General features: G+C 39.6%; 1 protein-coding gene across 1 annotated transcript in view; it reads left to right on the top strand.

Annotated features, from left to right (window-relative positions):
- Positions 1 to 24,595, top strand: part of Hecw1 (HECT, C2 and WW domain containing E3 ubiquitin protein ligase 1) — a 140,105-nt gene extending 115,510 nt beyond the window's left edge. Inside the window, exons 22-27 of the mRNA XM_027409409.2 lie at positions 12,606 to 12,704; positions 13,257 to 13,386; positions 15,164 to 15,310; positions 16,926 to 17,040; positions 19,460 to 19,658; positions 24,484 to 24,595. Of these exons, the coding sequence (XP_027265210.1) occupies positions 12,606 to 12,704; positions 13,257 to 13,386; positions 15,164 to 15,310; positions 16,926 to 17,040; positions 19,460 to 19,658; positions 24,484 to 24,595 (802 nt within the window). The remainder of the gene's footprint in view (positions 1 to 12,605; positions 12,705 to 13,256; positions 13,387 to 15,163; positions 15,311 to 16,925; positions 17,041 to 19,459; positions 19,659 to 24,483) is intronic.
- The last annotated feature ends 1,610 nt before the right edge of the window (positions 24,596 to 26,205 follow it).

Genomic DNA, 26,205 nt, shown 5'->3' with positions numbered 1-26,205 from the left:
GCAAGTGGGAGCTCACATACCCCAGTCTGATAGCTGGGGAACCAGCATAAGACTGAACCAGGCCCCCTGAATGTGGGTGTCAGTTGGGGGCCTGGGCAGTCTATGGAGCCTCTGACAATGGAACCAGTATTTATCCCTAGTGGACGAATGGACTTTGGGAGCCCATTCCCTCTGAAGGGATACTCTGTCAGCCTAGATACACAGAGGAGGGCCTAGGTCCTGCTCCAAATGATGTGACAGATTTGATGACCCCCCCCATGAGAGGCCTCACCCTCTCTGCGGTGTGAATGGAGGGTGGGATGGGGGTTGGTGGGGGGAATGAGAAGACAGGAGGGAGAGAGAACTGGGATTGATATGTAAAGTAAGATTGTTTTTAATTTAAATAAAAGTTATTTTAAAATATGTCCTTATGATTCTGTGACTTCCCTTAGTGTCTGTTATAGTGTTTCTATTTTCATCTCTACTTTCATAATTTGGATAATCTTTCTCTGTCTTTTAGTTAATTTGACTAAAGATTTGTGAATCTTGTCAATTTTCCCAAAAAGCCAATTCTTCATTCCATTGATTCTTTATGTTTGTTTGTATTTCATTGATTTCAGCCCTGAATTTGATTATTTCTTTTAATATATTCTTTGGGGTTTTGTTTCTTCTTTTTTTTCCTTAGACCTTAAAAGTGTATTGTTATTAATGTGAGATCTTGCCTTGATGTAGGCCCTTAGTGCTCTGAACTTGCCTCTTAGAACAGCCTTATGTCTCATAGGTTTGGATATGTTGTGGTTATATTTTCATTCAATTCTAAAAAGCTTTTTATTTCTTTCTTGATTTCTGTCTTGACCCAGTTCTTACTCAGTAATGAGTTGTCCAGCTTCCAAGAGTTTGCATACTTTCTGGTGTTTCTGTTATTACTATACAACTTGAACACATGGTGCTCAGGTAAAATTCATGAAATTATTTCAACTTTCCTATACCTATTGAAATTTCCTTTGTGTTCTAATATGTGATCAAGTTTGGAGAAAGTTCCATGGGCTGCTGAGAAGAAAGTATATTCTCTTTGTGTTTGGGTGAAATATTCTGTAGATGTCTGTTAGGTCCTTTTGATTTATGACATTCTTTTTTGATTTTTTGGTTTTGTTTTGTTTTATTTTTTTTCAAGACAAGGTTTTTCTGTGTAGCTTTGGAGTCTGTCTTGGAACTAAGTCCTGTAGACCAGGCTCGAACTAGGTCTTGAACTCACAGTGATCTTCCTGTCTCTGCCTCCCGAGTGCTGGGATTAAAGGCGTGCGCCACCAATGCCCGGCGATTTATGTCATTCTTTAACTCAAGAATTTCTCTTGTTTAGTTTTTGTCATAATGGCCTCCCTACTGAAGTCATCCACTATCACTGTGTTAGGGTCATTCATGTGATTTTAACTGTAGTAGTGTTTCCTTTACAAATTTGGGTGCCCTTGTGTTTGACACATAAATGTTTGGAATTGCAAGGTCCTCTTGGTAGTTTTTTTTAATGAATATGTAGTATCCTTTATCTCTCTGATTAGTTTGGTTTGGATCCTATTTTTTTGCAGCGCTGAAATAGGTGTGCCTAATTGTTTCTCGGTTTCATTTTCTTTGAGTGCCTTTTCCATCCTTTTATCCTAAGGTGATGTCTGTCCTTGATGATGATGTATGTTTCTTGGATGCAATGGAAAGATGGATCCTGTTTTATAATCCAAACTCTTGGTCTGTGTCTTTTTATTGATTTAATTGAGATCATTAATATTGAGAGTTGTTATTGAGCAGTGTTTACTAATTCCTGATATTTTGTTCCTACAGTATGTTTTTCTTCATCTTTTTATTAATTCTTCTGGGATTATTTATTCCTCCTGTCTTCTTGGTGTAGTTAACCTTCTCTTCATACTGAAGTTTTCCTTCTACAACTGGATTTGTGGACAGAAATTGCTTATAATTTATACTTCTTATGAAATGTTTTTCTTTCTCTGATTATTGTGATTTGTAGTTTTGATAGGTATAGTGATGTAGACTAGCATATGTAGTCTTCTATAACTTGTGAAGCATCCGTTCAGGCCCTTCTGGCTTCAGAGTCTCTGTTGAAAAATCAAGTGTTATCCTAATGAATCTGCCTTTATATATGACTTGGCCTTTTTCCCTTGAAGTTTTTAATATGATTTCTTTGTTCTGTGCATTTGGAGTTTTGATTACTATGTGTCATTGGGAGTTTCTTTTCTAGTCTTACCTACTTGGTTTTCTGTATGCCTCTTCTCCGCTAATAGGCATCTCTTTCTTTAGAGTAGAAAAAATTTGTTCTATGATTTTGTTAAACATATTTTCTATGCCTTTGACCTGGGTTTCTTTTCCTTACTGTATACCTATTATTCATAGGTTTTATCTTTTCATGGTGTCCCAGATTTCCTAGATGGTTTTAACCTGGACTTTTTTAGATTTAACATTTTCTTTGACAGAGCTATCCATTTTTTCTATATTGTCTTCAAGACCTGGAATTCTCTCTCCCACGTCTTTTAATCTGCTGCTGAGGCTTACCTATGAGCCCTTTGTTTGGCTTCCTGGGTTTTTCATTTCGAGTTTTATTTCAGTTTGGCCTTTCTTTAGAGATTCTATTTCTTTGTTAAATTCTATGTTCGTGCCTTGAATTGGTTTTATTCTTTTATTCAACAGCTTGTGTTTTCAGTCTTTGTTGGGGAATTCATTCATATGAATTACAAACATATTCATAATTGTTATTTTGAAGTCCTTGTCTTGTGCTTTTGATAAATTGCTTTTCTTGTGGCCTATTACAACAAAGTTGCTGGATTCCAGAGGCAATGCTGGGAACCTAGACAGCTGGAGTTATGATGTTTAAGGTGTTTCTTGTTGTAAATATCTTATCTCTCTTTTGTTGGGTGCATGGTCCATTATTTTGTTACTGCTGCCCTAATCTGGATCCTAGCCATGTTTGGGGTCTGTGGTTCCCTGGTAGGAGGTGGTTCTGGAGGTCAGCAAAAGAATAGAGATAGGCTAGAATGAAAGGCTGCAGGGGGCACTGGAGAAGCCTAAACATGGTACTTTTAAGCCATAAACTTCAACTCCTGATTCCCACATGCTAACAACCATCTCAAAGTGCAAAATGCATTTAGCCCCTCTCTAACCACCACCACCCCAAAGTGTTAATAGTCCCAATACTGCTATCCAAAGTCTCTTCTGAGATTCAAGGACATCCCTTAACTCTAAGCTCCCTGAAGCAAATTATCAAGATATATAACTCTAATATGTTATGGATAGACTAAACACTCCCACACCAAAAGGGAGAAACAGGAATATATCTTGGAGATCATGCCAAAGGAAGACTGAAACCCAGAAGGGCAAACACCAAACCCTAGGCTTCACCTCTACAGCTTCATGCAATGTCCTTTTGGGGGTCTCCTTTCAGAAAATAATAACCTGCCACCAATGCCTGGCCTCAGTGGTTTTCTGAAATCTTAGTACAAGGGCATCTGTGACCATTTGCATTTTGCATTACCTGGAAAAGCAGTAGCATGTAGACAGTGCTGCCAAATTCTGCAAGTAGTCTAATATGTGCTCTCTCCCCCTCCTATCATAGTTCTAATGGCCTCCGTGTATCTTACAAGGTGAATATGATAAAACAGTTCCCTAGAGGTTTTTTCTAGCTGAGACTCCTCCTGGATGTGGCAGGGTGGAGTCAATTCTATGAATTTTATTTAAAGAAGGGATTATAAAGTGTCTGAAGTTAGAAATAGAGGCAGAGGTAAGCTAGTTATGTCTTATAGATTTGTGTTTTTGAAGAATAAATGTTGCCATATTTATGGAAAATAAATTTGAAGAGTAAGACTGGCAACTGTAGAGCAGCTCTAAAACACCTGATCAACCAAAGTCATGATTTAGAGGCAGTGTCGAGGAGAGAAAGTCCCTGATTCCAGGGAAATGTGTTGGAAAAGAGCATTCTTGGTGTCACCGAACAAACATATTGATCAAAAAGAAAGTTACTCAGCAAGGCAATCTCTTTTTGAACAAACAGGGGCCACAGAACCCAAGCTAGGCTAGCAAGCACATGCGGCCAAAATGGACTCTGTATTTATTTCTTGGTTGAATTTCTCTACCACTTAGCTGACCTTTGACCCTGTATACTAACCTCCATTTTTACTAACTTTCTCTTCTCTAGATCCTATATTGAGTTCTTGACTTCATTTGTCTATTTGTTTGTAACCTGCTTTCAATCATTGATCAATTTTATTAACAAACTTTAAAAATTGTCATGTGGTATTTGCCACTTATACTATCTTTGAAATCAATAGTTGCAATGTTATCTCTTGGATCAGCTATGTTGCTTTGCCTTTGAATTTTCTTGTTTCTATATTAGAATTTGCACGTCTTCTGGATTGGATATCTCTTCCAGTTCTATTTGGGAAGTTTCTTAGTGAGCAGCCCACTCATAAGGGCTCAACTTTGGAACACTCAAAGAGAAAAAAAAACAGACTTTTGTGATAACAATACCAAAGCATGTAATATATAAATCAAGACCCACTGATATTCCATTGATTACCATAAAGCAGAAAATGTTAACTACTGAAGAATTAAGCAAATGTTGAAATAGTAAGTGAAGTAAAAGATATGGAGGAGCTAAAAGTATAAAGAAGAAATGAGTTTAAATGAATGAAATGAAAACTGACAGAGGATAAGGAGAAGAAACACTAGCCAGGTGATGGGGCATGTGCCTTTAATCCTACCACCTGGGAGGCAGGTGGATTTCAGGGAGTTCAAGGCCAGCTTGGTCTCCAAAGGGAGTTCCAGGACAGCCAGGATTGTCACACAGAGAAACCCTATCCTGAAAAACAAACAAAAAATAAATACTGAAAAAAGATTTCCATATAAGAAAATGAATAGAAAATCATTTTAAAGAAAATGATTTAAAGAAAGTCAAAATATTACTAACCATGCAGTAGAAAGAAAAAGGAGAAACGTGAAGGGCCAAAAACAAAAATAGGAAAAAAATAGATTGTCCAATAATGAAAACTTATGCAGCAAAATTTGATAAAAAGCATGAAGGAGAATGAAAATAAAACATGATAAAGTATGAAATTATCAAAGAATAAACTTTGAAAACCAAAAATACAAAGTCAAACTACTACTATAAGATGTGTAAAAAGAAAGAACATAAGGGCACACAAAAAAAGAAGTGTTGAAGTGGCCTCATTCTGGATCCTAGAAACCCAAAGCCTGTCAGATGTATGCAGGGAGGGGATACCAGCTGGACTTGTACATTCTTGTCCTCCTGAAGATTTATGCTTGTGCAGAGCCTGTAGGAAACATATGTCCAATACCCATCAGAGCTGGTTTTACTTTGTTTACCTTCTCTGTGTATCTCAAACCACTACTGAAGACATTTTCTCTGTAGCCTGTTAGCCAGGTAGTTTCTCTCAGTCCTCTGGGTCTCCCAGGTGTTACCTGGGTGGCTAGTGTGCCAGCCGGTGAATGTCTCTTAAGTGTATGGGGAATATTGGAAGTCACCATGTCACTGTAATTTGTATAAGTGAATCTTTCTAACTTACTAAGCATTAATCACAATCACCCTGCTGAGGATAGGGGATGTGGCTGTGTCTGTCAAACAGTCTGCTGGAACTTTAGAGTATTTTAATTCTACATGGAACATACACAGCTCTGGAGTTTGGTATACCTGCTGAACTCAGACTCCAGGCTATCAAACTTTAGAGTTATTCTCAGTTAATGAAGTCTGCTCTCACTGAGGTCAGATCCTCCTTTCTCTGTCTACTACATTTCTTGGACCAAGTCTCCAGCTGCTTTCAGATTTTGAACTGGCATGTTGCCTTCTCTTGTTCCACGACTGTCTCCCAGAGATGTTTCTCATCCTGAGGGTGTGGCAGACTGAATACATCCCTGAATTGTGGTTGCTTCTGTTCACTGTTATCAGACCTCATGGTAGCTAGGTTTTAAGTTCTAGGCTTCTTCTGGAGGAGGAGTGCTGTGAAATGAGTCCTTTGGATATCAGTTGTCCATTATACATACAAACTCACAGCAACTCTGGTTAACTGCCCAGGACCTGTATAAGATAAGCTCACTAGAAATTCTAGTGGAGCGATGGGTTGTATTTCCAAGGCCTCACTCCCAAGCTGAGTAGCTATTGGTAGTTGATAACTGCAATAGGAAGAAGCAATGCTTTTCTTTGAGGTGTTGCCCCGGGCAGGATGCCATGAGCCTGCACATAACCCCACAGTCATGTGCATGTAGACTCTGGTTTTATATATACAGATATGTGTATAACAACAATTAATGGAAAGAGGGCTGTGGATTTGTAAACAGCATGGGATGGGTACATGGGGGAATCTGGAGGGGGAGAAAGGGAAGGGGAAAATGATGCAATTATATTAAGTCCTCTTGTTTTTCTTTTTAAAATTATTTCCTACTTTGAAGTTATGAGCTAGAGGGGGAATATCCTAGAAGGAGAAAGTATGGGCCACCTACGGTTAAGATGCATTATGTGCATTTATGAAAGTTTCAAAGTATAAAAATAAAATAAAATAGTTTAACAACACAAAGGTAGGAATGAGCCGCAGACTCCCCTCCAGTGCTGACCTATTCCAGCAGAAAAGGCAGTGTCAACAAGAGCCATGTGTGGACTTGAGGCTTGCCCTGTGGTAAGGATTGCCAATGTCTTCCCACCACAGTTACTGGATTGCCTTTAGATGAGGCTTTGCTTTTTTTTATTTTTTTAATTAGAAAGAAGATTATTTTACATGTCAATCCCAGGTCCCTCCCCCTCCCCTTCTACCCTGCCCTCCCCAACTAACATCCTACCTATCCCATACCCTTTCTGCTCCCCAGGGAGGGTGAGGCCTTCCTTAGGGCATCTGTCATACCCTTTGGGATAGGGCCTAGGCCAACCCCCTTGTGTCTTGGCTCAGGGAGTATCCCTCCATGTGGAATGGGCTCCCAAAATCCATTCCTATGCTAGGGATAAGTACTGATCCACTACAAGGGGCCCCATAGATTTCCAAAGTCTCCTCACTGACACCCACATTCAGGATGTGTGGGTCAGTCCAATTCTATAGATGAGGCTTTTCTTCCCCCCTCCTTATTCAGGAGCTGGAGCAAGGCTCAGCTTGGCTTCCTGATTTTCAGCACATCTCTTTTCTGTCCCTCTGTCCTTTGCAGCTGTCTGCTCTATCCTTCTGAGAGTTTCTAAAGGCCTTCCTCATTTTCTTTGAGTCCACATTTTTCTTCTTCTGATACTTTCCCTTTATGATTCACACACTGATAGTTCTAGTTCTCTGTCTTCTCTGGAATTCAGTGGGCAGAGTTTTCTTTAGCTTTGAGCAGTAAAGACCATGTTGGACTTTGGGTAACCTTGACAAAACAGCTATGCTAGATTCGTTATTTTTTATTTTCTTAACTTGTTCTTGTGCTTTGTGACAAATGAATTAACACAAAACTCATGAGTGTTGCTTTTCCTGTGCCCATCAATACGCAGGAGCCCTGTGTCCATGGTTTTAGAAAAGGATGGATGATTAAGGGAACTTGTATCTGGATGGAGTGGGTCTTACACAAAATCTCAGCAGCAAATGAATACAGTGACTCCTGCTTGAAGACCTATCGCTGTCATGTTTTTAAGACTGGAGGTTCAAGAAACCAATAGACCATAATTAGGAATTTCAAATCTGACCACCCATGACTCACTGCCTCTAGATGTCTGTGAACCTCCAGCAGAAAGTGTGTGGCTGCTACCCTTCTTTGTTTCTCACTCCATGAAAGTTCATCATGGATTCACATGGGCCACAAGGAAAAGACTCACTATAGCCTGCAGAGCATTCATAAGTAAACGGGACTAATGGTTACAGGATTTATCATCATGGGCACAACCTTGTTTGTCAAACCAGATATTATCCCTTGATTCAAGACCCGATTGGGCAGAGGAAGGAAATGGACATCCATTCACCTCTATTTCTTAATTCTGGTAACAGAAATAAACATTAATACAAACCATAAATACGCATGGTAAACACTGGGAAGCAATGACAGATTAAATATCACTTGAAATTGAAACATTGCTTGTGTGGACTGGAGGAAGTATAATGGAACTGGTTTCTTTTATCTTTTATTTATTCTCTGTTGTTGTAGCTTCATGTCCTTCATTGACCTTCTTTATTGCATCTCTTTGCTTGCTTTATCTATTCCATTCTGGAAAACATGCTCTGTGAAAGAAAACAGCTTTGCCTTATAATATTGTTTCTTCCTTTTTGTGAGTTAATGTCCTAGTTTCATTTCTGTCACTGTCATAAAATATTATGACAAAAACAGCTTACAGAATAAAAGTTTAATTTGGCTTGTATTTCTAGGTTACAGTCCATTATTGCAGGAACATCAAGGTGGCAGGGAGTTAGACAGCTAGTTACATTACATCCACAGTGAAGAGCAAACAGAAATGAATTAACTGCTTAGTACTCAGGTAGATTCCTATACTCCTATAGAGTCCAAGGTCCCAATCCAGTAAGTGGTGCTGCCCACTTCAGGCTGTATCTTCCACATTAATTAAGGCAATCCTGGCAATCCCCATAGGTTAACCTGATCTAGACAATTTCTCACTGATACCGTCCTTGCAAGTGATTCTACATCGTGTCAAATTGACAATTAACCTAACCATAACAGTCAGGATCTCACCAAGCAACCCATTTTGGCCTTGACCCGTGATTTCCCACCTCAGTCTTCTTAGTTCTGGGGTTGCAGGCATCAGATTTATCATCTGTGGTTTTAAAGCTCTCGCAATGTCAGTGGTAAGTGTGAATGTCACTTAGGGATGTTTTATTCTGGGGTCCCCTCTGCACTGTTACTTATTGAACAAGAGAAGTGTTGCTCCCAGACCTCACAATGTATAAATTTCTTATCTATCTTCACATTTTATACTCTCCATTCTTCTGACATTTTGCTCATTTACTTCTTCATGTAATAAAATCTAGCTTTAGTAATCATCATCAAAACTATTTTTACCATGGGCAGCAGAGAATAGCTAAGTGACAAATGTAGTACCAATCTTTGACTTGATAGGTACTTTCTGCAGAGATATAAACTCCACTGAGGCTCTATTTGAATTCTGAGGCCCCACCATTACTTTGTTCTCTTTATATCTTGATGGTATGAATAAAGATTCAGTGGCTGTGCACAATCATTATAAAATGCAATACACTCGGGAAATATTTTTACATAGAGATAAATGTTGCATTAGGCCTAAGGCAAGGAAGTATAACATAGGGGAGGTTGTGTAAGAGAGAAACTGTTCTCACAAGGAAGCAAAGACGGAGAACAGCACCCCTCCAAGAGGTACACCCAAAATGTCCTAATTACCCACCACTTGGTTCTACTTCCTCAAAACATCTCCAAATATTGTCTTAAGACAATGACCACACCTTTAAAATACACCCTTCTAGGGGGCATTCAGAAGTTTATCTCCAATTGTCAGATCTGTTGGAGACTCTGAGAACTCCTATTACCTGGTCTCGGAGGAATTTGATGGCCAGTCTCTGACTCCTTGCTCAAACATACTTTGTCCCATGCTCTGATTCTTCTTCTACCTTACTTCTTACTTCTTACTTACTTACTTCTCACTTTACTTTGTCATTGTCCCTCATCTTTCAAGTCCCTGAGTGTTACATCAATTATGATCCATCCCTTAGTCCACCATGATCTGTATAAACTTCCTTGGTAGTCTTGTCCAGCTACATGGCCTTAAATGCCATCTATATCCTTGTTACTCTCACATTAGCATGCATAGCATGACCCTGTTCCCAGAGATAATCCTCTTCAAAATGATAGCTCCAGTCATATTTAAAAAATTAAATATATAACTAAACATAACTAAAAAAATTAAATATATGCACAAGACAATTCTCAACATCCCCTCCCACAGTGTTTACTATGCAGTAAACTGTTCCACCGTCTCCTCAGTTGCTCTGGTCCAAGAGAGTAGACCGTCTCTGATGCCTCTTTCTCTCACGTCTCTTGTACAGTACATCATCAGCATTCCTGATTGTATTATAAAAATACATGCTGAATCTGATTCCACTGCTAGTGGAATCCACTATCATCTTCATTGGAACAAAGCTTCTAAGCACCGTTGGTTCCACTCTTGCCAACCTCACCTCTCTCCATGTTCAAAGCACTCATTTAGCACATTGCTCAGTTCATTCTGCAGATTCCACATGAACCTTCCAGTGGATGGGGTCTCATCCCATTTAGAAAGAATACAAAGTCTACCCCATGGCCTGCCATGCCCTGCATAACCCATCTCCTAGGCGTCTCTCTAAATTTCAACTGTCCCTGGAGTATCTTCTCTCTGGAGCCCGGCCTCATTGGCTTCAAAGAAACCACGTGTATTCATTCCCACCTTGGTGGCTCTCTCCTTCCTCGTGATTTGGACCAGACATCATTCTCTCTAAAGACTGGTGCTTTGTGGTGCATTCAGGGAACTCATTCTCTCTCCAAATTTCCTCAAGAAAAAGCAACAACAAAAGTACTTGGTGGAAGCTTAAATTTATGTTAGATGAAGTAACATGCAATGCTTAGAGATTTGAGAATTGCTGAAAATGCCCTCATCTGTAGAGTGAAGCACAAAACCTGAGTTTTGTGGCCCTCATTGCGTCTGGAGGGTGCAGATACCCTTTCACAAATTTCAAGATGAAAACTGCCTGTGAGTCAACCAGAAACAGCCACCTGTCCAAAAGCCTCCCCTAACGTTGTGCTATATCCCAGGAGTTCTCAAGCAACAACAGCTTCTCCCTGTCACTAGCAGAAGGTATTTGGCAAGGTCAGAAGACAGTAGGAGACAGTATAGGGAGTTGTGCTAATTATTGCTAATGAGTTAAACAGCCAATGTTGTTAAACATTCTAAAGTACACAGGACTTCAAATGTCAATAATGCTGAGGTTGAAAAATCTGTTCTATTCTGTTTTTAAAATTTAAGTTCTAATTTTATCTTAATTGAATTTGTTTTTAATGAAAATACAGTTACATTATTTTTCCCCATACTTCCCTCCAACCCTTCCCATATCTCTTCCCTCCAATGACTTTGTTACCCACCTCTCAAATCCATGGCCTCTTTTTCTCTGATTATTATTATTATTATTACACATAAATATATCAGTACAACCTGTTGACTCTTTAATGTTGCTTGTAAATATAAGATTCCACTGGCATTGCATAAACAGTTAGGGGGCTCATCCCTGGAGATACTATGTCTACATATTTTTTGTTTCTGATTTGATTCATCTTAATCATCTCCACCTGTATGTTCATGTCACCAATATGATGTTATAGGCACCATTTCTGAAGGACCAAAGCAGATGCATGAACATTTCTGAAGGACCAAGGCAGATGCATGAACACCTGGCAAAGAAGTTTCCTCCAAACCATGCACACTGTCTTCAGAGTTTGCAAACACTATAGTATCTTCAGGAGTACAAATACCTGTCAAAATCAGCTCCTAATAAATTCTAAGAATTTAACAGCATTTGCAACAGTCACGTTTCTGGGTGTGGGGACTACCATAACCTCAACAGGGCCTAGACACTCCTAAGCCATAGTAGTGGTCATATCCATCTATGCACTACCTACCTCCTCTGAAGCCAGAAAACTTCATGATTAGGTGAAAACCTAATTAGATAGAAAAAAAATATACCAAAGTTTTGGAGATATGTGCAGAAAGGGCAAAGCCTTCATAGCAAGTAAACCATGGGACAGTAGACCAGGCAGACAGGAAGCTTCATGGAGCAGCAAAATTATGTGGGCGAGCTCAGGTAACCTTGCAACTCAGCCAAGCAGTTCACCAGAAAAATTTCTAGGAAACAAGTTGCTTCAACAAAGATTGAAATCAGTAAGGGCCTTTATATCTGTAAGTGACCAGGTCTACATGACCAGTTCTTCCTAGCAATGACTTTGTTCTTTCATTGTGTGGCTGGCGATATTGAATAACAATGGTTGATCAGGGTATCTGTCATCACATTGTGATTGCATGGAACTGTTTCCAATGGTCTTTAAATGCTAACTGTCATCTGTGATTGATATTCAAGCCTCCACCTCCCAGCATGGAGTAACATTATAAAATGCCTAAATAAGCAAAGACACATTTTCTTCAGAGAGATGGGTTTCTGTGTTCTTCGGTCTAGGTTCTCTTGGGGTCTAACTTGGGCTTTATATTTCAGGTTCCTGAATTTCCCTTCCTCAGTGTTTCCTCTTCTTAAATATATAATTGCAGTCTGATCATGGACCATAGGAGGTTTTGTGTAGGACCTATCAACCACATGGCCATTGTTTATGGTAAAAAATATGAAGAAGAACTGGTGTCTCCTTGTATCATCAATGGGCAAATTCATTGAGCTATTTAAGATGGATACTATACAGAAACTCATCAAATCGGGCAAAGAGGTGCCCAATGATACATGTTTTAGGATATGTGATGCCCTTGATTCAACCTCCAGTACCATAAATAAGGATCAAATAAAAATACAAATTTTTAAAAAGTACAAATTAAAATTCTTAGTAATGTAAATTACTATTAACTCTTAAACCTCTTTGCCTTATCTGTGTTGCAGGTTTAGATTTAGTGGTCGTATCCTGGGCCTGGCTCTAATCCATCAGTACCTCCTGGATGCTTTCTTCACAAGGCCCTTCTATAAGGGACTCCTGAAGCTGTGAGTGTACTGTAGGATGATTCCGTCCAGCCTTTTTGCAGAGTGACAGCATTGGCCTTTCTTATGTCTCTGGCCCTTTTACCAATTTAACTCCAACCATTTCTAATAAGTTTCCATCCATTTCTTGTTCTGAGTGCATATATATCTCCCATACCATTCAGGGCAATAAAATAGCACTGGGAGAATTTATGTAGGTGTAAAGAAATGACTCTATTCGCAAAACCATATAATGGACATTAATTCATTTATAAATAAATCATAACATTGTGAACATTACATTACATTGTTGAGTAGAATTAGCTTGTTTTTTTAGTTAGTTACCTATGAATCAATAATTATTTCATGTTTATTATTGAAGCTTCAGCAGCTCCTTTTCAAAAGGAAACTATTGAATTAAAACTATTAAATTACTGCTTCATCAGTGTATTCAGAATTATCAATTAATTATGAAACCTATCATGTTTTATTGAGAAGCAGCATGATCGTGTTTGAAATGATGTCTGAAAGACATTTGTTCACTCAGTTTTCCTTGTTGCTTTTGAATTCTCCCAGCCCCTGTGATTTGAGCGACCTGGAATATTTAGACGAGGAATTCCACCAAAGTTTGCAGTGGATGAAGGACAATAACATCACAGATATTCTCGATCTCACGTTCACTGTTAATGAAGAAGTTTTTGGACAGGTTTGTCTGATGTGGACTTGGGAAAGACATTCTGTTGTTTACTATGGTAAATGCATAAAACAAAACTCAACCATCTTAGAGCTCTTTTAAGAGTACCCTTCAGTAGTGTTACGTGCACGCAGGTTGCTTGGCATCCAATCTCTAGAACTTCTTGCAAAACTGAAACTCTACCAATCAAACAACACCCTTTAATTCTTCCCACCCCCTAACTCCTGGAAAATTCCACACAATTTCTATTTTTATGATTTTGACTCTAGATAGTTCAAATAAGTATCTGTTTCTTTCATCCCTGTGGTTATTTGGAATAAAGTTGCTAATGACATGAGTGGACAGATACGTGGTTGGCCCCTACTACCAGTTCTTTTGGATTATATATATTCATATATGCAATTTCAGGTATAGGATTGCTGAATCATATGTTAATGGAATTTTATTTTTAAATTAAATAATAAGAATCTCATTGGTTCAAACCAAGGTACTCTGCAAGAGCAGCAAGTGCTCTCACCTGCTGAGCCCTCTCTCCAACCGCAGGACTTCTTTTTTTAACAGCACTGCTAGTCTCTTTCTTCTTTCTATCACTTTGATATGGTTCTACAAAATGATATGGTTCCACCCTATGCAGGGATTTTGAAAATCAAATGTAACCATGGATCAGAAAACATTTAAAGTATACCACAAGGTACAAGGTATTTCTGTACCTTCAAAACTACATAATAGTTCTTTCCTTGCATCCACTTAGTCCTCCAGTATTCATGCATCTCAGTAACACTTAACAAGAAATTCCCCAGGTGTTTTCTACAAGAATTTACTAATATAGTATTAAATCTGTTGTCCAAATGGATATGAGACTCTCCAGCCATTCAAGTAACATAGTAAATCATAAAACACAAATAAAGTATACTACTAACAGCAAAGGATGGGTTAATGATATCTAAACTGATATAAAATTTGAGATATATTTTCAGGGAAAGATAATGAAGAACAGAATATATGTTATATATGTGTGTTATGTATATATGTATATATATGTGTACATATGTATATATATTAGCTTATAAAAACATGGTGTATACTTTTATATTCTCTAGTACATGAAAAGCAGCAGGCAGATCCTAACCCCCAGATGATGACTTTGTCTTTGGAAGCATGAGCTCCACACTGAGCGGAGACTGCTCTGCTTCCTAGCCACATTTTCAGCCATCTCAGAAAACAAATCTTTCTACTTTACTTCTCCTCATTAGGTGCACAAGTAAGAGCTTGTTGCATAACAGCTGCAATCTGTTGCTCTGATTGAGATTCAGAGGCATCAATTATCTGACTATAATGTTGGGACATTTGGCTCCCTCTACCTTAAGGGACAACCCAGGACATTTCCCTTTTGTTTCCATCACACCACTTGAGTTAAAGTATGTTTCCTTTTCATATAAAAAAATAAACAAATTATGTTCTAAGATGTTAAAAATGTGGTTCAAACAACAAAGACTTTCCTAATAACTTCCAGGGAAGGAAAAAGACCTTTTTTGTGCTGTCATCCTAAATAAGAATGTTTCCTCGGGCCAGGCAGTGGTGGTGCACGCCTTTAATCCCAGCACTGGGGAGGCAGAGGCAGGCAGATCTCTGTGAGTTCTAGACCAGCCTGGTCTACAAGAGCTAGTTCCGGGACAGCGTCCAAAGCCACAGAGAAACCCTGTCTCGAAAAACCAAAAAAAAAAAAAGACTGTCTCCTCGGAAGACAAGCTGAATGATCAGCATCATGATCCTCCTGTTTACTTGCAAGGTAACAGAAAGAGAGCTGAAGTCTGGAGGTGCCAACACGCAGGTGACCGAGAAGAACAAAAAGGAGTACATTGAGAGGATGGTGAAGTGGCGGGTGGAACGCGGTGTGGTGCAGCAGACCGAGGCATTGGTGAGGGGCTTCTATGAGGTAAGACCCCAACTGGCCCAGGAAAGAGGGCCATAGCCCTGGGTGCTTTGCAGTGGGGCCTGAGCTTCTTTTGGAGCTCAGGGAGAAGCAGGAACTCAGTGGCTCAGAACAGAAAGAAAGAAGCAAGAGAGGCAAGGTGTAGAGTCTCCTGCCCAGAGCTGATGGGATGTCTAGCTGGGCTGCGTGGAGGCAGGGCGAGACTTCTCCATGAATTCAAGCCCCGTCAGAAGTTAAAATATTCTCAGTAAATTGTCATTGATTTGGCCCTGTTGTACCAGGTGAGGAGGCATCCCGTGTTTCTTGTGTAGCTATGTGACTGTGACATTTCCCTCAGTCCACTGAAACAAAGAAAGCAAAGCAGAAGCACTGGGGAGCACCAGCCGCTCCTGGTGGCTGTCCACTTTGCTCTGTCCACTCTGCTGGCTGTCGTATCAGTGTGCTGAGCAGTAAACTGAGAAGACAGACAGCTGCTAGACTTTCCATGCCCCAAAAAATGGTATCTTTAGACTTCAATTTAGCAATTTAGTTTAGAAGTTTTTTGGTTTTTTTTTTTTTTTTTCTAATTTATTGCCCACCACTTGTCGGTCCAAAGCAGGGAGCACTGGAGACATTCAGTAGAGCCTGGCACATCTGGCAGAGATGTGAAGCCATGGCACAGAGCTGTAACCAACAGAGGCCCTTCCCGGTCCTTAGACAGGAAGGCAGGGAAGCAGGGAGTAAAGAGAAAAAGGACAGGAACTGCAAGAAATTGATAATGATTTCATGGGAAAGACAGGCAATATAACTTGGAAACTTAAATGTGACTTCAGAAAATCAAGTCAGGATTGTTTGTGAAGTTGGGGAAGATCTGAAATGCTAAGAAGCGTGGGATTCTTTTCCCCTCTGTTTCCAGCCCAAGAAGGACTGTATTCGAAAATGCTAGTTCGGTGACTACTACTGGGGCTTCTATCATAAAAAGCATATGCTGGGCATCTTCTAAGCATCAGGACCCATTCCTCTTGATCTTAGAGGCAGGCAAGTCCAAGATCTAGACACTGGCAGGTTCAGTGGCTGATAAGGGCCAGTTTCCCAGGTGGCAGCTTCTTGCCTCGTGTCAGTGGAAAGGACAAGGATCCTGTGTGTCTTCTCTAAGGTCACTAACCCTATCTCAGGGCCTCATGATCCCATTGCTTCCTTTTAAAAAGTATTGTGAGATCATAATACAATTATATCATTTAAGGCTCCAGAGGGCTGGGGATAAATATTATCCCCATTATCATTATTGAGTAGGGTGAGAAAGAGAAAAGCATTATGACCACTGCTATGACTTTGAATTTGAAAATGACTTCATGTTGAAAAGGTGATTTATTGCCGGGCGTTGGAGGCTCACACCCTTAAGCCCAGCACTCAGGAGGCAGAGGCAGGAGGATCTCTGTGAGTTACAGGCCAGCCTGGTCTACAGAGCGAATGCCAGAATAGCCTCTAAAGCAACACAGAGAAACCCTGTCTCAAAAAACAAAAAAAAAAAAAAGAAGAAGAAAAGGCGATTTATAAATGAGAGTTACTTTCCCGATCTGGCAGGCAACAGTAGTAACCATGACTATAAGCTGTGTATGCTGATGCTATTGTCTTTCAGGTGGTAGACTCGAGGCTTGTGTCAGTGTTTGATGCTAGAGAACTGGAGCTGGTGATTGCTGGTACTGCTGAAATCGACCTGAATGACTGGAGGAATAACACTGAATACCGGGGAGGTGAGCTAGCAGCACTTTTGATAACATATGTTTTAAAGAAAAATTATTGAAATATAATTGATACAGTGTAAAATTGTCCATCCTAAAATAAACAATTCAATAATATTGAGTACATTCAAAGTTTTGTGTAACAATGACCTCTACCTGGTTCTAAAATACTTTCATCTAAAGGGAGGCTTGTACCCATCAAGCAGTTGTTCTTCATCTCTTGTTTCCATCCTAACATGCTTTTTTGAGATTCGTCCACATTCTGGCATGTTCTAGCATTTTACTCTTTTGTATAGCTAAGTAGTAATCCATCACAGTTCACTAGAGTTGTTGTTTCTGTTATTTGCAATGCTGGTGATTAAACTTAAAGCCTAGTGCTTCCTTGGCAAATGCTATACCACTAACGAATATTCTGAGCCCTGTTTCTCACTTTTTTAAGCCTCCAAAGACATGTCCTTACTTCAGTACAAAATAGTTATTTGCACAGCTTCTAACTGAACTTCTTTCAGACAACAGTAATCCCTGTTGTGGCTATGTAAAGGCACATAGACAACAAATCTGTATGTGAGTTCTTGAGTAATCTGTACACTATCAGAGAAACAGCTCTTGCTTTGCTACCTGTAGAATTTTAGCCTTCTTTGCCTCAGTTTGTTTCCACTGGGTTCTAACTATTCTCCCTGCCTGTCTCTTTCTCTCTCTCTTCATGATTGAAAAAATTATTTACTATGAGTCATTTGTGAGCTCTCCTTTGGTCTGCATCAAAATGAACCAAATTCTATCTTAGAAATACAAATTGTGATTCCTACAATATGAACATTTCATGTTGATTATAGGGGCCATTGCCTCAGAACATCTGATGCTTTAGACTAGCCATCCACAGTAGAAAAAGAATGTGAACCACGTGTGTAAGTTTGAATTTCTTTCTTTTTTTCTTCCTTCCTTCCTTCCTTCCTTCCTTTCTTTCTTTCTTTCTTTTTTTCTTTCTTTCTTTTTCTTTCTTTCTTATTTGTTCTTATTTTTTGTTAATTGAGCTACAATCTTACAATATAGCCTTGGCTGACATGGAACTTGCTATGTAGACCAAGGTGGTCTCAAACTCACAAAGATCCACCTGCCTCTGCCTCCTAAGTTTTGCATGTACCACCACACCTGGCACTAACTAAATTTTTAATAGCCATGTTAGAAAAAAGTACAAACAAGCAACTGTAATTTATGTCTTTTAATTTAATATGTCCAAAATACCATTTTCACATGGGATCAGCATAAGAAATCACTAATGCAGAATATGGATACCTCAGTAGCCTTACAAACATCATTTTCATCAGACCAGACCACCATCTTTCCCCTAAAGCACAGCCTTGCTAGTCACAGAAGACTTTTTTAAGAGTTTAACCTCAAAAATCCTTTCTTTGGTAAAATATTAGAGAGAAATCCCAACCAACATAACAGAGGGAAAAAAACAAGGGGACACCAAGTCAGCCTCCTTCAACCACTCAGCTGCAAAACACTCTTGGGATGTCTGTGCAGATCTGTTAAGAAAACTGCAGGCCTAAGTATTCTGCTGAAACAGTAAGACTCCTAATGTCCCAGCATTCCCCTGACCCCCAGGCTCTACAGATGCTCATTTGTGTTAGCTGACTTCCTGATGCCTCACATTTTCCTCATTTTCATTATTTATTTCTTCTGCTAAGAATGTCCTCTGTCTTTGCTCTACTGCACAAATGCATCCTGTGTTACATTCAGCCCCTGCTTCTTTCACGAATCTTTTTCAATTTCTGCTCACATCATCTCCCCTCTCTTCGAATGCCTCTTCCCTTGTCAATAATGGTAGTCATCTCTGTTTCCCAAAAGCCTAGCCTCCTCAATGGTGCCTTAAAGCAGCTCTACAGCCCAGGCATGACTCAGAGAACAATTGTGTGATGGATATGGCTTTTCTTTTGAGGTAGTCATTACTGCTGGGAACCTGTCACCTTCAGTCAAGTTTGCATGCTACCTTTATCTGTTCTTAAGCCCTAGGCTCTCCTATGTTATATTGTGCCAAGAGCTAAGACATCAGAACATAGAAAACATAGATGGTCTGTCTTTATCAAGTCTGTATAGAGAAATGGGTGAAAATTACATCTCTGCCTTTGTTGAGTGTTCCTTACACTCAGATAAGGCTGGGATACTTTAGGTTGTATTCCAATTGTTTAAGTAGTAAACACCTCAGAAGAAACTTCTTAAATACCCGGTTCTTTTGTAAAATTGCTATTATCTAACTCTGCTTGCTTTAAAACTTGACCAAGTTATATAAATTCATTTAGACCTGCCTATCTAATGCCATTATCAGCAAAATCAAAAGACCCCAAACTATGGCTCAGTTAACCTATCTTTCTTCCTCCTTTCTTCACATTCTTTTTCTCCCCAACACCACCTCTTGTTTTAAAACCAGGTTATCATGATGGCCATCTTGTGATCCGCTGGTTCTGGGCTGCAGTGGAACGGTTCAATAATGAGCAGAGATTGAGATTACTCCAGTTTGTGACAGGAACATCAAGTGTGCCCTACGAAGGCTTTGCAGCTTTACGGGGAAGCAATGGGCTTCGACGGTTCTGCATAGAGAAATGGGGGAAAATTACATCTCTTCCCAGGTAAGAGCTCCCACCAACCTTCACGAACTCATCTCAGTGGCAAAGCACGTTTTACTGTTAGAGTTTGGGTGATCATCTTTTAAGATAGAATTTTTACTTGTCACTCAAAGCATTGTTTTTTGAGTTACTAGTTAAAGATGTAAGTAAGGTGTCTCTAAGACTTGGATTGAGACTATATTCTTAGTTAAGTTTTAGCTGTTGACATATTTGGACTATTATGTCCATGTGCCAGTAATGGTAGACTGCCCAATCCATGCAAAACTCAACTTAAATACTCTTTAGAGGAATATCTAACATAGAGAAAGGGGAAGGCAAGGTCACTTGGTTAAAAGTTGAAAGTTATAGAGAAGTGAGACTAGGGTGTTAAACTGGTCATTTACATGGGCTTGGATACTACAGCCTGGGGGAATATTTGAAAAGGGAAATTAAACCAAAAAATGCCAGAGACTCTCTCTCTCTCTCTCTCTCTCTCTCTCTCTCTCTCTCTCTCTCTCTCTCTCTGTGTGTGTGTGTGTGTGTGTGTGTGTGTGTGTGTGTGTGTGTGTGTCTGTTTCTGTTTCTGTTTCTGTGTCTGTATGTGTTGTATGTGATATATATGTGAAGTGGGTAGTATGCCACTATGTGCCAGAAGGTTCTAAGATACTGTCTATTACTCTACCTTATTCCTTCGAAACAGGGTCTCCCACTGAACCGAAAACTCACCATTTCATTGAGGCTAGCTAATGAGCAAGCTCCAAGAATTCCACCAGTCTCTTACCTACAATGCTGGGTTCACAGGCATCTGCAGCCACATCAGGCTTCTATGTAGAGTCTGAGCATTCTCACTCAGGTTCTCATACTTGCACAGCAAATGTTCTTACCCATTGTGCCACTACCCTAGTCCCCCAAACATTTAGTAAAGTGTAATTAGCTACAAGTTCAGAGTATTAAAAGGAACAGAAGAACTAGTACCACATTCATATATGAATGCATATGTGTTTATTTGTGTGTATATGTGAAAGTTTCTCACAACTAGATTTTACTCTTATTCCTGCAGTGGTCACTGTATTCTACTCACTATAGTTTATTAAAATAAAAATAGATTCCATGAGTTAAATAATGTAAGTGGCTCTTACAATCTTTCTACCCCCCCTTCCCCATAAATCCATGAGCCTTGTTGGAAGAGACTTGATGCAGACATCCATTTAGAACTGAGTGCTCTGTACACATTGTCCAGTTTTGAGTCTCTGTGTTGCTCCCCGTATCTACTGTCAGAAGAAGCTTCATTGTAAGAGCCAGAGGGAGTGGAGGATGCCACAAAGCAGTGTCTTCCAAGCACAACAAAACTGATTGATACACATATGAATTCACAGAGATTGTGACAGCACACACAAGACTTGTACAGGTTCAAATCAGATGTAGTCCCAACACTGAGAGGGGGAAGTAGACATGGGGTCCCAACTCTACCCAAGAAGGTATTTTCAATACCTGCTGGCAAAGGGAAAATTGGTTTTCTCCAATGAAGTGTCACTGGGTGAATCAACCACATTCCACATGCCCCATGCCCAGGAGTGGTTGGCTAACACAAGACAAATTCCATGGTTTTTTTTGTGGGGGATGGTCATTTATTTTGTTTTGGCATTATTGGCTTATTGGTTTTTTTGTTTGGATTTTTGTTTCTGTAGATATTTTTTCAAAGAAGGGGAGAGAAATAATATGAAGTTGTTTGAGTAGAGAGATGGGGAGGATCTGGGAAGAGTTAGGATTAGGGGAGGGAACACGGTCAAAACATAAAGCTCCTCCATGTGGTAATCAAAAGGTTGTTGACAAACCTGGATAAATCATTTCAGCTGGGAGTAGGACAATAACCATTTGAATGGGGCTACAGACAGGCAATGGAAGATGATGTTCTTGAAAAGAAGGCATAGATTGCATAGCTGGATTCACAACTAAACCTCTTTTGTTGGGTTTTATCATCTCCAATGTAGTGTCAAGAGGACATGAGCAAGACTTTCTTTGGCACTGTACTGGTTAACATTTTGATTGGTAGCTTGGAAAAATGAATACAGAGAAATCAGTTGTGTAGATGACTACTAGAATAATGAATGAAGTCACTAGCACAACCCAAATTCCAAACCACCCTGAAATTCTACACCTTTAAGTTGACTTGAACAGAGTAAAATTTGAATGTTCCCTATCCTGTGGAGATCCTGTGGATTTCAAAACATTGAGTATGAAATGCAAGTGGTTTACATCCCAGTAAATCGTGTGAAAAAATAAAAGGTCTTATGCCACCATAAGTTCAGTACTGCTCCTAAAATAGTTGTCACAATCATAGTTTTTAAAGAGACTTTTCTCAGGAGGCAGAGGCAGGCAGATCTCTGAGTTCAAGGCCAGCCTGACCTACAGAGCAAGTTCCAGGACAACCAGGACTACACAGAGAAACCCTGTCTCTAAAAATAAATAAATAAATAAATAAATAAATAAATAAAGCTCTTATATTGAAATGATGATTCACAGTATGAAAGGTTTGTTTTTGAAGTGCACACAGCATGTGTTATTATTCCCATTTCACAGGTGAGAAAACTGTGATTCAAAAAGATTATCTGACTTTCCAAGATGAGGGATTTCCCAAACCATGGTTCCCTGCATGCTACATTAACTAACACCTGCCTCACTACATCATCCAGTGTACAAGCTATGACAACTGCCATGCTACAGGAACCACACCTGAAGCAAGGCATGGTGGTGCAGATCTTTAATCCAAGCACTTGGGTTTGAGGCCAGCCTGGCTACAAAGCAAGTTCCAGGACAGTTACGGTTACACAGAGAAACCCTGTCTCAAAAACAAAAAACCTACACCTGAAGTATGAGAAGCATACAGGAACACAGAATCTAACTGAATTCATTGTGGATGCTAACTAGACCTTATCTAGGGAAGTTAATCAAGGTGGTGAAGACAATGAGCATTCAGAGTGCATGCTGCTCTCTAATGCTGTTTATTCCCCCAAGTTATCTTCATAGGACTAGTATGGTTCTAATTACTTTCTAAATATGAGAGTCTCTTCCACATTTGCACTCACAGTAGCCATAAAAACTGACCAGAGGAAGAAAACCTAAATGTCTGATCATATCTTCCTTCAGGCTAACATTTAGCCCTTCATCTAGGATCAAAAGCATACTTGGGGTCTTTCTGAACCACCCAATTATGTCAGCCACAATCCAGTGGTAGACTACTTCCTGCCTTTCTAAACACCAAGATCACTGTAATCCTTGCCCTGCCCAATCCTCTGACTTTGCTTTTACTTTCTTTTTTTATCATTTTTTATTTGAATTAGAAACAAGATTGATTTACATGACAATCCCAGTTCCCTTCTCCCTCCCGTCCTCCCCTACCACCCTCCCAACTTACTTTCAAATATTATAATAGTAACTAAAACATCTCAGTTGTCTTCTTTTGAAGCCATCTAGGCCTTCCTGACACCTAGGTAAACAGAACTCTGCTAGTATCTATTTATTTCATATTTTCACCCAATCAAGTCCTTAAAGCCTGCAGTCAGATATCCACCTGTCTTGTGCAGACACCTGGGGTTTGAGGCAGAGAGAGCCAAGCAGGAAAGGATGGGGTTGAGTGAACACAGGGTAGGAAGGAGCTATTGCCAAAAGCAGGATTGGATGCAGGGTAGACAAAACAATGCCCTCCTCAGATTCTCCCTCAACAGAAAACCTCGCCTTCCCTCTTCCTTTATCTCTTTCTTTATCTTCCAGGAATCTGCACTGTCCTGAGTGCTGAGTCCACACAGTGTCCTGGCACTCTAACTTACTAATTCAGAATGCAGGCATAGATTGCAAACTCTTCCCCAGGGGATCTTCTGATCCAAATACTTAATGTCCCAAATAAAATTCTAATGAGAAGTTTACTTTTATTTTGTCGTTTGTTTTATTTTGTTTTAGCTTAGTGACTTTTTCTGTGCTGATTGATATATAACACTACTTCAATATACCGCTTACCCAACCTGGGAGAAAAAAGGTATAAAATTAACTTCCAGCTATGCCAATACATTCTTCTCCCTGCTTTGTCAAAGGACCAACATCAGGTTTCCATAGAAACAAAGAATTCCTACAGGAAACAGCTACTAGGGAAGAATCTGTGTGGTTATGCCTCCTCCACTCATTGCTCAATATCCTTATAGGTGTTTCCTATATGTGTGTTATCCATGTAATAGGGAAGACATTGCCAGTCTAGGAGAGACACTGGCAAGTGTGACCTGCAGAAAGAAGGCCAGTCTGAGCAAGGCTGCAGGGATGGCAATGGTGAGAAGATGCCCCAGGCTTGAGAAAGGACTGTCTCATAAGCTCAGATGTTCTTGGAAATGGGGTGCTTAAGCTTCAGTTGATATATGTTCCACTGGTACAGAGGAGCTGAACTTATTTCCAGAGCACATCTGACTTGGAGAATTGGATCTCAGAATTGCAGAGAATTTTTAGCTCTTCAACAAGGCACAGAACTCAGATGCTCCGGAATGAGCCATTAGCAAAATGATGTCTCTGCCTCCTTCATATTTAAGTTCATATGTAAACTTCAGATCAGGATAATAGCATGGAGTTGACCATTGGCTTGCTACTGTGGTTATAGTGTAGTGTAGTTTTCTTACAAATTGTTTCTAGTTCTTCAATTTCCTAAACTTATCATGTCTCAATGGCCTTGGTTTAGCATTTGCAGTGTTTTATGATTGTCCTAAATCTTTGACTGGCCCACTTTTGATTCCCCTTTAAATCAATTCCACATTGATACATCCAGAAGCAGTCCTTAACATACTCTGACCAGTATTTTCTCCCCATTCAGGGCACATACATGCTTCAACAGATTGGATCTCCCACCGTATCCTTCATACTCCATGTTATATGAAAAGCTGTTAACAGCAGTAGAAGAAACCAGCACCTTTGGACTCGAGTGAGAAAGTGGAACTTTGCCTGATATTGTCCTGAAAGTTGACAACCACCCTTTCTGGGATGACTTCCTTTCCCTCCTTTGACTTTGGTATTCCATGATTTTTATTTCAAAGCAAATTAGAATTGGCAAAAGCTGTGCATGAAGAATTGCCTTCTTCTAAGATCTAATCTTCAGGCTTATCTCCTCTGTTTCCAATGAACTGCTAGCCTGTATGCAATACTACAAACAGCTGTCTCAAGGTCTGTGCACACCTCCACATACCTCCATTCCTAACAATGAAGTACAAGTGCAAGTTATGCTGCACTTGACGAGATGGTAATAAATGTTTACTTCCATTTCTATCACTTAAGGCTAATTCAAGCTGTAAGCATTCCATGCTTCTATAGGCCCATGTCTTCCAAGCGAAACCACCAGTTTTCATAACTTCTAACAACCATTTCCAGACCTAGGAGCTGACCAATTATTTTTTTCCTCTCTGTCTCTGCATTTCCTATGCATTCTATCCATTCAATGGACAACCAAGGCCACACAGAATTTCTTTTTTTTCATTCAACTCAAGATTCATAAGTGGCATCAGTCCCATCATCCAGAACTAGCCTAGACATATGGTGCAAATATGAAACTTCCAGCAATTAAAAACAGCAAGAAAAAAGGTTATCAATAAGTCCAATAGTTGTAAGGTCTATGAACTCAACTTGAGACAAGTGTAGTGGGGGAGCAGCCCTAGTGAACACTTACCACACAAGAAGCACAAACTTGTGCACCACATCCAAGAAGGAAATCTTAATTGCTGTAGATTGAAGGATGAGACTTTAACTCCAATTTTGTTACATAGAAAGTGATAAGGCCAACAGGAAAAAGGACAGGACATATGACATTTATTTAAATACATGAATTTTGTTTAATCTATTCTCACACACATAGTCCAAATCGATCTCATGCATGGCTTTTGTTGAAGCCAGGTTTATTTACTTGACGGGTAAACCTTTTGTTTCTTTTTAACTTTGATACTGCTCTCCTTCTTCTTTCTTTTCTTTTTTTAATCATGGTGTTCACATTCTGTCACATCTGATCTTCACAGAAACCACATAAGGAGCTGCGGAGAGTGACGGTGCTTGTTAGGGACCACGGGCAATATAAACTTCTCCTTCATCCATAGCAATTTTTCGAAGACACACTGACTTGTGTCCAAAAAAAACCATTTTTTTAGCATTTATCAAAATATCTAAGAAAATGTGTTTTTAGGAAAACAATTTCAGGCTTCACAGACAGCCTGACATCTTGATTACATTTGAGATAAACCTAACCATAATGGTCATTTGCTATTTTTGTAACCATGTTATCCATGTTGTCTGAAATATGACATAAATGAAAGTGTTTTTCTTCACTGGGAAAAAGAAAAGCTAACTAGACCCAACTATTTAAGTATCCATTGTTTTAGCCAACATATTAGAATGAGGGGGGAAGTCTGAGAATGTAAAGTTAACTTATGATAAAGCCGTGCCTCGTGGCTCATTACATCGGTGTATTATGGTCTTGTGCTCTAAAATAAAACATTTTCTTAGTAAACATTATTCACAATGCCAAGCATTCCTTGCTCCTGTATGTCTGCTG

Source organism: Cricetulus griseus, chromosome 3 (genome assembly GCF_003668045.3).
Source record: "Cricetulus griseus strain 17A/GY chromosome 3, alternate assembly CriGri-PICRH-1.0, whole genome shotgun sequence".
Taxonomy (NCBI): domain Eukaryota; kingdom Metazoa; phylum Chordata; class Mammalia; order Rodentia; family Cricetidae; genus Cricetulus; species Cricetulus griseus.
This window is presented reverse-complemented; position numbering and strand designations above follow the sequence as displayed.